Consider the following 14,332-nt stretch of genomic DNA (forward strand, 5'->3'; position numbering starts at 1 on the left):
CAATCTGGCTTCAAGCTTGGGATCCTCCTGCCTCAACCTTCCTAGTTGTTTGTATTACAAGCATGAACCACCATGCCAGGCTTAACTTACAGTTATTTTCCTTCCTTCCTTCCTTCCGTCCGTCCGTCCGTCCGTCCTTCCATCCGTCCTTCCGTCCTTCGCAATTTTTTTATTTCATTTTTACGTGGTGGTGAAGTTTGAATCCAGTGCCTCATGTGTGCTAGACGAGCAATCTACCACTGAGCCACAACTCACTCCTCTTTAGTACATTTTTCTAGTAGTGATGTGCTCCTGTAGCTTTTGTTGGTCTGGAAGCATTGCAATTTTGAAGTTACTTGTGAAGGCCTCACTGAAAAATGACTTTTGTGCGAAGATAGTAAATGTTGAGTATTCCAGATAGGGGTCCAACAGATATAAATATCCCTGAGGTTACAGTGTGTCTTGCATGTTAGGGAGCATAAAGAGGACAGTGTGGGACTGGGGTTGTGGCTCAGTGGTAGAGCACTTGCCTAGCACGTGAAGCACTGGGTTCCATCCTCAGCACCATATAGAAAGATAAATAAAATAAAATTACTGTGTCCATCCACAACTAAAAATATTTAAAAAAAAGAGGGCAGTGTAATTAGAATGGAATGAATATGAAGAAGGGGAGGTAAGGGAAGAGAGAAAATTTAACATGTGGTAGGCTACTCTGAAGACTTATTTTTTACTTTGAGATGAAGAGTATGTATGATTCTATGTATCAGAGTACATCTCACACAATAGAAATAAATATTACTTCATGAAGCCTTTCTTTCAGTGAAATATATGTGAGTTGGATTAAAATGTAAATGTGTGTGTGTGTGTGTTTTGTGTGTTTATTAGTTGAAAAAAACTTGATGCAGGAGAGTGATATTGGCCAAATTATGTTGTTATATTGTTTGCATGTATGAATATGTAACAACAAACCCCACCATTATGTACAACTATTAAGCACCAGTAAAAAAAGTGGGGAAAAATTTGATGCCTTTGTGTTAGGATATCTATGATACTCATGTAATTAACCCTGTTTCTTTACCATTTTATGTTTTAGAGAGCATAGGTACTGTTCAATGTGGAGTATTTAAAGCCTGCTATATTATATCCTAACAGGCATTGAAAAGGAACAGTTTTATTGTGTTTAAGTAATAAAACCTGTGGAGATAAGATTTGTATCTTTTTATGAATACATATGATTTTCTGATAATGTTATGACTAAAGGCATACATATATTTTATTATAGGAGTCATACCCCATGGGTTTATGTATTAAATGATCTTCTTGGCACAGAAGAGAATTAAAGAATGATGGTAAGTGATCAAATTCTCTTAAGGATTAACCTTAATGTTGTTTCCTTTCTTTTTTCCCTGCTTCCTGCCATCTATTTTTCATTTATTAATAAATCTTCTTAGGATTGGGGTTGTAGCCCAGTCATAGAGAGCACTTGCCTAGCATGTATGAGGCACTGGGTTTGATTCTCAGCACCACATATCAAAAAAAAAAGTCCCATCAATAACAAAAAAAAACTTTAAATTTAATAATTGTTTTTAAATTTAATATCTGTTTAAATTTAATATTTTAAAATTTAGTAGCAATGGAACCATTGCTATTCCCTAGGCTTTCCCCTAACACTTGGTAGGAATATAGACAGCTTCTTCCATGTTTTAATATTGAAGTTACAAATCAGCTCATTCCTACTGCCTGGCCTGCTTTCTTACCCATCTACATCTTTTGGAACCATGCTCCTCTTCTGGGGCAGGCAGGACAGTTAGGCCAGTATAGTTCCTGAATCTGGGTTGAGGAGCAATGCGGTTGAACTCCCCAGAGAAATGAGGCAAACAGGTTCCCATCATGCACACTTTACTTTTCCAATTCAAGATTTTCAGGCAGTTCTAAGTATCCACTTCCTCCTGAAGAGGGAATGTTATATGTGGAATACATAGCCTTGTGGAGACACAGCGTGGCCAAACTTAAACAAAACTAGATATTCTTACTCTGGTTTACCCAACTAGAGGCTGTGATTTGCCCTTCTTTTCCTCCATTGTCTGACCTGGAGGACCCAGTTCATTTTGCAATTTCTCTTTATGTAATTAATTACTGATTATGTTTGGGTTTTAATGTGTTTTGATAGGTGGAAACTTTTTAAGTGTGGGGCTCAGAGCAGAGCTCTCTCTTCTGGATATAAGGGCAGTAGTGCATTTATCTATGTCTTTCTATGTCATCCTCCCTGGCTCCCCACCAGTTCTAAGGGTTTGATCTTTCGTGTCTGTAGTTTAGGGTTATTTTCCTGCTATATCCTGAGAATTTCCTACAATGAGGATAATTTGGTCATAAACTCTATTTTTATTTGTCTTTGAATTGTTTGAAAGTATTTGAAGTCAACATATTCCTTAAGCCTTAAATACTTAAGTGTGTATTTCCTAAGAACAAGGACATTCTCTTTTATGACCACAATTTGGTTATTGAAATCAGGAAATTTAATATTCATACAATATTATTATATAGTCCACAGCACATATTGCAAGCTTGTCATTATCTCAGTGTCTGTTATAGTTATTTTTATCTTGATGGTGAAAAGTCTTTGATCTCCTTTAATCTGGAAAAATTTTCAGCCATTTTTGTCTTTATTGACTATGCTGTTTTTAAGAGTACAAGACCATTATTTTGAAGAATTTCCCTCAATTTAGATGATGTTTAATCATGATTAGATTCAGCTTTTGCATTCTTGCCAGACTATCCCATGAATAATGATGTGTTCTTTTGTATGATATTAGGAGGTTTATGATGCAAATGCATCCTACTTTGATCACTTGGTTAATATATTGATAGTCTTTTCTACCTTGAAGTTTTTGTTTTCTCTTTGAAATTGGGAGAAATACTTTCTAGCTGTATAAATATCCTATATCTTATCACATTGTCACTAGTTTTAGAATTCATTGATGATAACGTTTATTAAACTTTTGTATTGTTTTCAATTATTTATCTGTGTGAGTATCTGTCTGGACTCAGGTTTTTAAAATTTTACTTAATGTTGAACATTAAAGAAAGAAATTGAAGAAAACCTCAGAAGATGGAAAGATCTCCCATGCTCCTGGATAGGCAGAATTAATATTGTCAAAATGGCCATACTACCAAAAGCATTACACAGATTTAATGCAATTCCAATTAAAATCCCAATGACAGTCTTCATAGAAATAGAATTTGTAAATTCTATTTACAATATAAATAAATATATATCATGAAATTTATTTGGAAAAATAAGAGACCCAGAATAGCTAAAGCAATCAATCCTTAGCAAGAAAAGTGAAGCAGGAGGCATCACAATACCAGAACTTAAACTATACTACAGAGCTATAGTAATAAAACAGCATGGTATTGGCACCAAAAAAAGACTTGTAGACCAGTGGTACAGAATACAGGACACAGAGACAAACCCATATAAATATGGTTATGTCATACATGCAAAAAACATTCACTGGAGAAAAGATAGCCATTCAACAAATGGTGCTGGCAAAACTGGAAATCTATATGTAGCAAAATGAAATTAAACCTCTCTCTCACCCTGCACAAAAATCAACTCAGAGTGGATCAGACTTAATTAGGCACTAGAGCAGAGACCCTGCGCCTAATAGAAGAAAAAAATAGGTCCAAATCTTCACCGTGTTGGCCTAGGATCTGACTTCCTTAACAAGACTCCTAAAGTGCAAAAAGTAAAATCAAGAATTAATAAATGGGATGGATTCAAATTAAAAAGCTTCTCAGCAAAGGAAACAATAAAGTGAGGAGAGAGCCTACAGATTGGGAGAAAAATCTTTACCACATGCACCTCCAATAAAGCATTAATCTCTAGGCTATATAAAGAACTCAAAAAACTTAATACCAAAACCCCCCAAATAACCCAATCAATAAATGGGCTAAGGAACTGAACAGACACTTCACAGAAGAAGAAATACAATTGATCAACAAATATATGAAAAAGTGTTCAACATCTCTAGCAGTTAGAGAAATGCAAATCAAAACTACTCTTAAGATTTCATCTCACTCCTGTCAGAATGGCAATCACCAAGAATACAGGCAACAATATATATTGGCGAGGATGTGGTGAAAAAGGTACATTCATCCATTGCTGGTGGGACTGCAAATTGGTGCAACCATTATGGAAAGCAATATGGAGATTCCTCAGAAAATTAGGAATGGAACCACCCTTTGACTCGGGTATCTCACTCCTTGGTTTATACCCAAAGGACTTAAAAATCAGCATACTATAGTGACATAGCTATATCAGTGTTTATAGCGGCTCAATTCACAATAGCTAGACTATGGAACCAACCTAGGTGTCCCTCAATAGATGAATGGTGAAAGAAAATGTGGTATATATACTCAATGGAATATTACTCATCTATAAAGAAAAGTAAAATTATGGCATTCGCCAGTAAATGGTTGGAGTTGGAGAATATTATGCTAAGGGAAATAAGCCAATCCCACAAAACCAAAGGCCATATATTTTCTCTAATATGTGGATGCTGATTTACAGTAAGGCGGGGAGGGGCACCAGGGAAGAATAGCATTACCTTAGATTAGGTAGAGAGAAGTGATGGGAGGGGAGAGGATAGTAGAATGATGGTAGAATGAAACAGACATTATTACTGTTTGTGTATGTGTGACTGCATGACCAATATGATTTTGTAACACGTACACTCAGAAAAATGAGAAATTATATCCCATTTATGTATGGTATATCAAAGTGCATAAATGCATTCTACTGTCATGTATAACTAATTAAAACAAATAAAAAATTAAAAAAAATTATTTAATGTTGTAATCTATTATAACATTTTGATCCCCCAAATATTCCTCATTTAGGCAGTGGGCGCTCTTTGAAGCTGACTCTGGTGTCTTTTTTATCATTTATCTATCTATCTATCTATCTATCTATTTATTTATTTATAGTTGTAGATGGACACAATACCTTTATTTTGTTTATTTATTTTTATGTGGTGCTGAGGATCGAACCCAGTGCTTCACGTGTGTGAGGCAAGTGCTCTACCGTTGATCCACAACCCCAGCCCCTCTAGTATCTTTTTGATATGACCCTATTATTATTTGAGTATTTCTGTGCTTTCTAAAAGTGTAACAAGGTGCTCTAGTTTTATCTTGTATTTTTCCTAGTATTACTCTTTAAAAAAAAAAAAAAAAGAAGAATATGTACAGGCTGGGACCTGCAGTACATTGTTGAAAGGAAGTGGTGATGGTATGTATCCTTGCCCCTTTTAAAATATTATACCATAAATGCAATGTTTGCTAAGAATTTTTATTATGAATGAGTGTTGAATTTTACTTTTTTTTATTTGTTGAGAAGAATACAAGGCTTTTCTCTTTTGTTATGATGAATTTCATTAATTGATTTGGAAATGTTAAACCACCCTTAACATTTCTAAAGTTAACTTGGTTGTGATATGTTATCTGGATTCTGTTTGCAAATATATATTTATGTGTGAATGTTTTTTTTGTGTGTGTTTGTGTATAATTTTCTCATAGTACTTTTGAAAGATCTTAAACTAAAATTTACCTTTAGTGTATTGTCTTATTAGGTTCTGATAGTTCTGCAGGCCTTACAAAATGAATCGGGATTTGTTTCTCTAAAATAATTTAATTTAATTTGTTCTTAAATTATTAGGAGAATTTACTAGTGAAACCCATTGGGACTTGGATTTTCTTTTGTGGGATTCAATTTCTTCAATAACAATTTAGATTATCAGTTTGTCAGTTTCATAGAAATTTACAAATTAATTAATAATATCATTTAAAAATATTTATTTTTTAGTTGTAGTTGGGCACAGTATCTGTATTTTATTTATTTATTTTTATGTGGTGCTGAGGATCGAACCTAGGGCCGTGCACGTGCTAGGTGAGTGCTCTGCCCTTGAGCCCAGCCCCAGTCCCATAATGTCATTTTTTCTAAAAACATTTTTTAGTTGTTGTGGACCTTTATTTTATTTATTTTTATGTGGTGCTGAGGATTGAACCTAGTGCCTCACAAATGCTATCAACTGCTCCACCACTGAGCTACAATCCCAGCCCTGATAATGTAATTTTTAATATTCTTTTATCTTTTTAATTTTTGGAGATGCTGTAACCTATTGTGATGATCTTTTTTTTATTCCTCATACTGGGTATTTTTGCCTTCTTTTGTTTTTGCTGAAACGTTCTTGCCAAGGGGTGCATAAATTTCTTTAGTGTTTTCAAAATAAGCCGCTTCTGGTTTTATTGATTTTTTTTTTTTTTTTTCACTATCATGTGTTGATATTGTATTTTCTTGATTTTTGCAGTTTATTATTTGCTTTCTTCTTTCTTTGGATTTAAGATACTTTCTTCTAGATTCTTGAAATAGAGGCTTGTTATTATTGATTTTTAGCCTCTAGGTAATATGTTATTTAAGGCTATACAGTTTTGTATTAGTCAACTTTGCATTAACTACAACAAAATACCTAAGGCAACTAGCTAATTAGAAAAGGTTTATTTAGCTCATAGTTTTGGAGGTTCAGAGGCATGGTGCCTGCATTTTTTCAGTTCTGGTGGGAGCACAGATGGTGGCATATCATGGTGGCAGCATTTTTGGAGCAAAGAGAGGAGGAAAGAGGGGGAGGGAGAGAGGGACAGATACCTAAGTCCCACAGTCCCCTTTGAGAGCACTCTCTTGGTGACCTGAAGACCACCAATAAAGTTCCTCCTCCTAAAAAGTTCTACCACATTCCAGTAGCACTACCCTACAAACCAAGCCTTTAGTACATTAGCATTTAGGGGATATTAAACATCCAAACAGCAGTTAATTCCCTTCCAGCATGGCTTTAGCTGCATCCTACAAATATTGACCTGCTATAATTTTATTATCATTTAATTGAAAATATTTTCAGTTTTTGTTGTGTTTCTTTTTTCCTGTTTTTTTAAAATAAGCAGATATTTATTGAACAACAATTATATACAGAGCCTTAAAATGGGACTCAAGTTATGGTAGGTATTTGAAAAGGAGAAAAAAATTTAAAAAGTAAAATGTAGATAAAGAGCCCAGATATATGTATGTATTTATATACACATAATTCCAGACACTCATGAATCAATGTACTTAGTCACTGGCATGAACAAACATATCATATTCCACAAAAAGCAATGACACACAGAGAGTATTCCAGTACCATTAGCATATCTACCCTCGTTACTGGACAAATCCCTCAAAGTATAAAATAACATTTCAATTACTCTTGCTCAAATTACAAAACAAATCTTAAAATGATAATTTAACTTCCCATTTGACTTGATAACAATAGACAATGAATAGAATATAATGTTAGAATATATGGACTTTGTCTATTCTACTTCTAGTGAGTAGAATATTCTACTTCTAGTGATAATCATTTTTTAATGAATTTCTTATTTGATTCATGAGTTATTAGATATGTATTAATAAGTATTCAAACTTATGGGAATTATTCTGGTTTTATCTCTTTATACGTTCTATACTTTCAAATGCAGTGACACCTGCTTTATGACTTAGGAGATTGACAGTTTGGAAAATTTCTTACACTAAAAAAAAATGTGTATTCTCCATTGTTGAGGTGGGTTTTCAATTTGTCAAATATGTCAGGCTTGTTAATATGTTCTATACTTTTATTAAAAAATTATTTTTAGTTGTAGATGTACACAGTACCTTTATTTATTTTTATGTGGTGCTGAGGATCAAACCCATTGCCTCACAAGTGCTAGGCAAGTGCTCTACCACTAAGCTACGACCCCAGCTCAATATACTTGTTGTTTTCCTCCTCCGCCAACATCTGAAAGAGATGTTAAAATCTGCGATAACTGTGTTTTCATTTTTGTTTTTGTATTTCAGATTTAGGTTGGGTATTATTAGATACTGCACATTTAAAAGTATCACTCTTTATCTCTAGTAGCATTTTTTAATTTAAAATCTACTTTGCTTGATATTGGCAGAGTTTCCATTCTTTTGGTTACTGTTTGCATGGTATATCCTTTTCACCCATTCTTTTAAGTTGTGTTTCTTCTTTTTTTCCTTTTAATTACTTTATTTTATCCTTTCTGTTTAATGTTACTATTGGTTTAGGTTTAAATTTATGTTTTAAACTACCTTGTTAATATTTGTTTCCTATTTGACTCAGTTTGTTTCCTTCCTTTATTTTCCTCCCTGCTTTCTTTCTTTTACATTACTCAAATTTTCTTATTTAATTTTCCATGCCTATTAGCTACTTATATATTATTTTATTATTGTTTCGGTGAGTTAAATACCCTAGAGATCACACCATTCCCTATTGATTTAGTAAGTCTTTTTTGTTACTGCTTTGGTCACTCTGTGGATAATTGTGAAGGCCTTACCACACTTTAATTCTGTTTACTACTTTTCTGCCTTTTGTGATATTGTTATAAACTTTTTTTATATTTTATAAATTTTAAGTTAGTATTTCTGTTGTATAATCATCATGCTCTTACTTTTACCCTTATTTTTATCCTTTGTATTGTTCTTCATTCATTCCTTATTTGATCTGGGATTCTTCCTTCCTAGGGCAATTTCCCTGGTTTTTCTTCTCTTTTTCTCTCTCTCTCTTTTTTTTTTTTGAACCAGGATTGAACTCACTTGTGCTTAACCACTGAGCCACATTCCTTGCCCTTTAAAAAATGTTTTATTTTGAGACAGGGTCTTGCCAAATTGCTCAGGCTGGTCTCAAACTTGTGATCCTTCTGCTTAAACCTTCCTAGTTACTGGGATTATAGGCATGTGCTGCCACTTCTGACTCTTTTTTTCTTTTACGATAGTTAAATCAATTTGGTAACAAATTTTCTTCAGGTTTGTTTGTTTGAAGGTATTTTTGTTTTGACTTCATTTTTTACCAGGCTATATTTGCAGGAATTTTCTTTTAATACTTTAAAGATATTCCATTGTTTACTGATACTTATTTTTTTCTGTTGGAAAAATCAGCTGAGAGTTGATCACTCCTTTAGAAGTAATAAATTTTTACCCCCTCTGTGTGCTCTTAAGATTTTCCCATTGTTTCAGGTTTTAACCAGTTTTTCTGTAATGTGCTTAGGTGTGGCTGTCTGTATTTATCCTGCTTTGTGTTTATCCTGCTTTAGGAAGACTTGGGCTATCTTTTATTAGTGTGAAAGTCATTTCCTTTCAAATATAAATATTTCTTTCTACCTCATTTTCTTTGTTCTCTTTTTTAGAATCTTCAGTTATACCATATTAGACCTTTTCTGTGTCTCATAGCTCCTGTTTTTTCTTTCTTTCTTTTTTTTGCTTTATGCTTTCATGTAGATTTTTTTCTCTACTGTCATATTTTCCAGTTTACCAATCCTTTCTTCTGCTTTATCTAAATTTGTGGCCAAACCCATTTTGTTTATTTTTTTTAATTTTAATTTTAATTAATTTATTCTAATTAGGTGTATGTCACAGCAGAATTCATTTTGATTCATTGTACACAATTGCAGCACAGCTTTTTATTTCTCTGGTTGTACACGTTGTAATGATACCCCATATGTGCAGTCATACATGTACCTAGGGTAATAATGTCCATTTCATTCGAACCATCTTTCCTGCCCCCATACCCCCTCCCCTTCCCTCCCTCCCCTTTGTCCAATAACAGTTCCTCCATTTCTCCCATGCCCTTCCCCAACCCATTTTATTGAGTTCTTAACCTCAGTAATATTTTATTTCCTTCCTAGAATACCAGTTTGAGACTTTTTTTTCTTATTTTTAATTTTCAAAAAATGCATCTTATAGCAAATGGAAAATGGGGAAATATTGGTAACTCACATACTTTTATAGCATTAAAAAGGAAGAAAATTAAGAATTCATATTTGTATGTGCTAATTTATACTTAAGGGAACTCTACAGATCCACAGAAAACTAAAAACAGTAATTAGCTATGGCACAAGTAAAATACTGGATGGAGGATCAGAATGGAAGAAAAATTTTCCACTTTTTATGTTTTGTTTTTTGAACCAGAAGAAATATCACCTATCTGGAAAATTAAACTTTTAGGTAGTCTCAATTGTCCTATAGCCTACTTTCCAGTGCAGGGAGACAAATAGATAAATAAATATATACTTGCAGTCCTAGCGAGACAATTAAATCTCTGAATTCAAAGAACATCTTAAGGACCTAATTAGTCTTCATTGTGGTTCAAAAAAATTGAAACATAATAACTCAGTAAATACTCTTTGAATAGCAATAAAATCACTTCTTTTAAGTTCTGTTTGTGTTTATATCATTGTTCCATAAGATTTTCAGTGAAAGGAAATAGATAATAAATTGAAAACAGTACAAATTGTACCCATTGCAGATAGTGTCAGGAATATGTATTTTCAGGTTTTCTGTGACATCTCTCATCCCCCTCTGTTAACCAGACATTTCTGGGTCTTTGATATAATAAAGATTGTTTCTTTTTTTAAAAAAATATTTTTTTAGTTGTAGTTGGACACAATACCTTCATTTTATTTGTTTATTTTTATGTGGTGCTGAGGATCGAACCCAGGGCCTCGCATGTGCTAGGCGAGCGCTCTACCGCTGAACCACAACCCCAGCCCAAAGATTGTTTCTTATTAAATATTCTCCCAAATAATCAATTGGGTCAGATTTGGTTGGAATATTAGCTTTTGTCAAAACCTTCTTTTCTAATTGAATTAATATTTTTTCCACTTTAAGAACTAAGGTGGGTAGAAGTTTGTCAACCAAATATGCATGAGTATTCAGTGACATGTTTTCATTATTAAACCACTCTTTGGCCAAAAAAAATGCACTGTAATGAAAAATATGCAATTTATAGTTTTATTAGCATTAATTACATTTTTGCTTTTCCTTTTTCACACTTCATTTTTTGATCCTGTGTGTTACCTTCCATTTTATTTTTTGGATGTTTTAGTCCAGTTTACTAATTTCTTGTTAAGTCCATCTATTGACTATTGAGTTCTTAATTTTTGCTTTTTAAAAAATTTTCAGTTTTATAATTTCTTTTTGATAGTTATCTGTGGAAAATTTCAATCTTTAAATATTTTAGAATCAGAGTTAACTTGAAATATTCTTCTAACTCCCTAATTTTGGTCATGTGTCAGTATATTTCTATTTTCTATATTTTTTCTAGGTTTTCAGTCATTTGATTTGTTTTCTAGTATATGTGATAATTTTTTTTTCCCCCTGAGGTGGGGTCTTGCTGTCTTTCCAAGACTGTCCATGTACTTCTGGGCTGAATTTATTTCCTTCCTCAGCCTCCTGAGTAGTTGGGACTAAAGGCACATTCCATTGTGTTTGGGATATCTGGTAGATTTTGATCATGTGGGACATTATAGATGATCCTTGAGTTACAGTGGAGTATGCCCCACTAAACTCACTGTAAGTTGAAATATTAATTAAAAAAAGCATTTAATACACCTAACCTACCAAATATTGTAGTTTAGCAGCATTGAAATTGTAGAGTATTAGTTGTTTAACCTTGTGATTATGTGGCAAACCAGGAGCTGTAGCCCACTACTGGTACCCAGCATCGTGAGAGAGTATCATATTGTATGTCACTAGCTCAGGAAAAAAGATCAGAATTCACAGCGTAATTTCTATCAAATGTATATCTGTTCATACCATCATATAGTAAAACAAACAAACAAACAACAAAAAAACCAAACCACATTGAACCATTATAAGTCAAAGATCATCTATCTATATGAATATTTTAGATAATTTGGTGCCTGAGATAATATCTTCTTCCCTGGAAGATTTATTTATTTATTTTTTTAATATATATTTTTTTGGGTTGTAGATGGACACAATACCTTTATTTTATGTAGTTTGTTTATGTGGTGCTGGGGATCAAACTCAGTACCTCACATGTGCTAGGCAAGTGCTCTACCACTGAGCCACAACCCCAGCCTTTACCTTTGTTTTTCACAAATGGCTAGGGGCACAGGTGGTTGCAGTTTATTCTAATCCATTTAGAGAGGGCTAGTGTATTTATGGTTTACCCTTATTCTTGGGGTGAAACACTTCTGAGCTTGACATAAAACCTGAGATGGCTTTGGACAAATTCTGTCTCCCTGTTTTAAAGTGTCTGTCAAATTTGGTTCAGCTTCTCTTCCACGGCTGCCTCTCTTGGAATCCGCAGATCCCTTTGTGGGAAAAGCAGCCCTGATTGCGGGTTTCACCTCTTTCAATTCTTCTTTTCCCCAGTTTTGGCTCTGTAATTGCTCACTGCTTCTATTTTTTTTTTTTTTTCTGGTGCTTCTAAACAGAGGCTTTAAAAAAAATATTTTCCAGTTTTTTCTCAGCTAGATAGTTGGTTTCAATTATCTAGCCCTTTATAATCAGAAGAGGAAGAAACAGATTAATTTATTTCTTATTACTTAATAGTTCAGAGCAGGTATTCAGCATGTGAGTTGCATATTATGATTCAGGGACCAATCTTCTTTCATCTTTTGACTCCAGCATCCTTTAGAGAGTTCTGGTCTGAAGGAAGCCTCTGTATCTGACCAGAAAATGGAGGAAACTGAAGGAGAGAGTGCTGATGGTGTAGATGGTGATACAGGAGGTTTTTTTCATAAGCCAGACCTGGAAATGGCCTGATTTCTCTCTATATTCTAGTGTACAGAACTTAGTCACATAGAAATCTATTGGCAAGAAAGTCTGGAAACTGTTGTCTAGCTTTGGACAAGAGAAAAACTAAGTTTTTTTTTTTTTTTTAAATTAAAGCATTATTGTTAAATATAGAATTTATGTTCATTTGACAAAATCATACATGCACAGAGAATTTGATTTACTCCATTTCAGTCCCCATTCCTCCATTCTTTCCTTCTCCTCTTCTTTCCTCTACTCCACTGATCTTCTTTTTGCTTATTTATTTTTGATTGGTAAAACAAGTGATTTTGGTTAGCATATAGTCTGTCACAGGGGCTGTTGTAATTTTGTCCTGTGATGATGATGGCTTGGACTAGGATGGTAGTACTAGATTTAAGTTTTCAAAGCACGTTTGAGAAATAGAATTGGTAAGACGTGTATTATTTAGAATGTAGGCTAATCTGTTAGCACAGAGACCCCCCCCCCCAAAAAAAAAACCCAAATAGTTCACACAAGATGGAAGTTAATTTTTTTCTCTTCACAGTAGTCTAGAGTGCCTCAGTTCATCTATGGTTTTATATTTAGAAAGGCAGGAAATTATCAATAAGAACTGACATAGTTGTAAATTACTAAACAGGATTCTAGCTCATTATTCTGTAATGGTAGGAAATTGCACCAGTTGTATAGTTTCTCATGGTTTGTAAAAATCTATGCAAACACTGCCATTTTTAGAATTTTAATGTACTCTGGGTGTCCACTGACTGGTAATCTTGTCTTCATGTTACTCAAAAATAGGAAGGACTTTGGTAGTGAGAATTGAAGAGAAGATTCTTTACTGAATTATTTGGAAAGCCAGAAAACCATTTTAAAAAAGGTCTGGGAATTTCATTTTAGGGTAAGCACGAGTATGGATGGATTTTGAAGCAAGTATGTCAAATTTTCTGGAGGCACGAACATAAAAATTTAGCAAACAAAGTTTGTTACCATTTTAAGGTTATGGGAAAGGTTGTTAAAATAGAAATTATTTAGTTTTATTGTTAACTAATAAAGTGGGAAGTTTCTTTTTTCAGCCTGGGAGGAAGTCTCAGAAAAATAGACTGTTTGGTAAACGTTCTGAATACTTGCTTTCTTTGTATACTGCAAGATTTGAACATAAAAATTTTTATTCAGCACTGAAGTTTGTTGCTTTTAATTGAAACATTTAGTATTTGAACAAACATCTGTAAAATCTTCATGTAGCACTAGGTGGCACACTATGACTTTGGATGAAAATATATGTATTTTGTTTAAGTCTCCTGTAAGAAAAGAACCTATATAAAATTCTGTTTGAAATAGGTATCTATAAAGTTATGAAGTGTTTTGGACTCATTATTGAATTTCAAACCCTGACACTTAGAATAAAATATTTAAAACTATTATGTTTAAGTTACTATTGACATTTCACAGGAATTGGATTAGTAAAAATGACTAGACTTTGAGTTTTTACTGAAAGGAATCATTTAGCATTTATTATAGAAAGCATCTGTTTCAGATGTAGTAAGATGAATAGTAATGTTTTTCATATGAGGTGGTAACTGTTTTTGAATATATTTCTGTGTGTACTAAGTACAAAAGAACTAACTTTGCAAAATTTATGGTAAAGTGGAAGAAAGAATTTTTTTAATATTTATTTTTTAGGTGTAGATGGACACAACACAATGC

At 33.4% G+C, this 14,332-nt stretch overlaps 1 protein-coding gene across 6 annotated transcripts in view; it reads left to right on the top strand.

The window, feature by feature from the left end:
* The window catches only part of Scaper (S-phase cyclin A associated protein in the ER), a 454,707-nt gene that overhangs the window by 16,014 nt on the left and 424,361 nt on the right, over positions 1-14,332 (top strand). For 5 of the 6 annotated variants that reach the window (XM_027925223.2, XM_071608497.1, XM_071608494.1 and 2 more), the window contains one exon: positions 1,262-1,328. In XM_027925223.2, coding sequence (XP_027781024.2) covers positions 1,323-1,328 — 6 coding nt within the window. In that variant the 5' untranslated portion in view covers positions 1,262-1,322. Of the gene's footprint in view, positions 1-1,261; positions 1,329-5,215; positions 5,270-14,332 lie in introns of those variants that run through there. The other variant, XM_071608496.1, reaches the window with a different exon arrangement.

This window comes from Marmota flaviventris, chromosome 2 (genome assembly GCF_047511675.1).
Source record: "Marmota flaviventris isolate mMarFla1 chromosome 2, mMarFla1.hap1, whole genome shotgun sequence".
Lineage (NCBI taxonomy): Eukaryota > Metazoa > Chordata > Mammalia > Rodentia > Sciuridae > Marmota > Marmota flaviventris.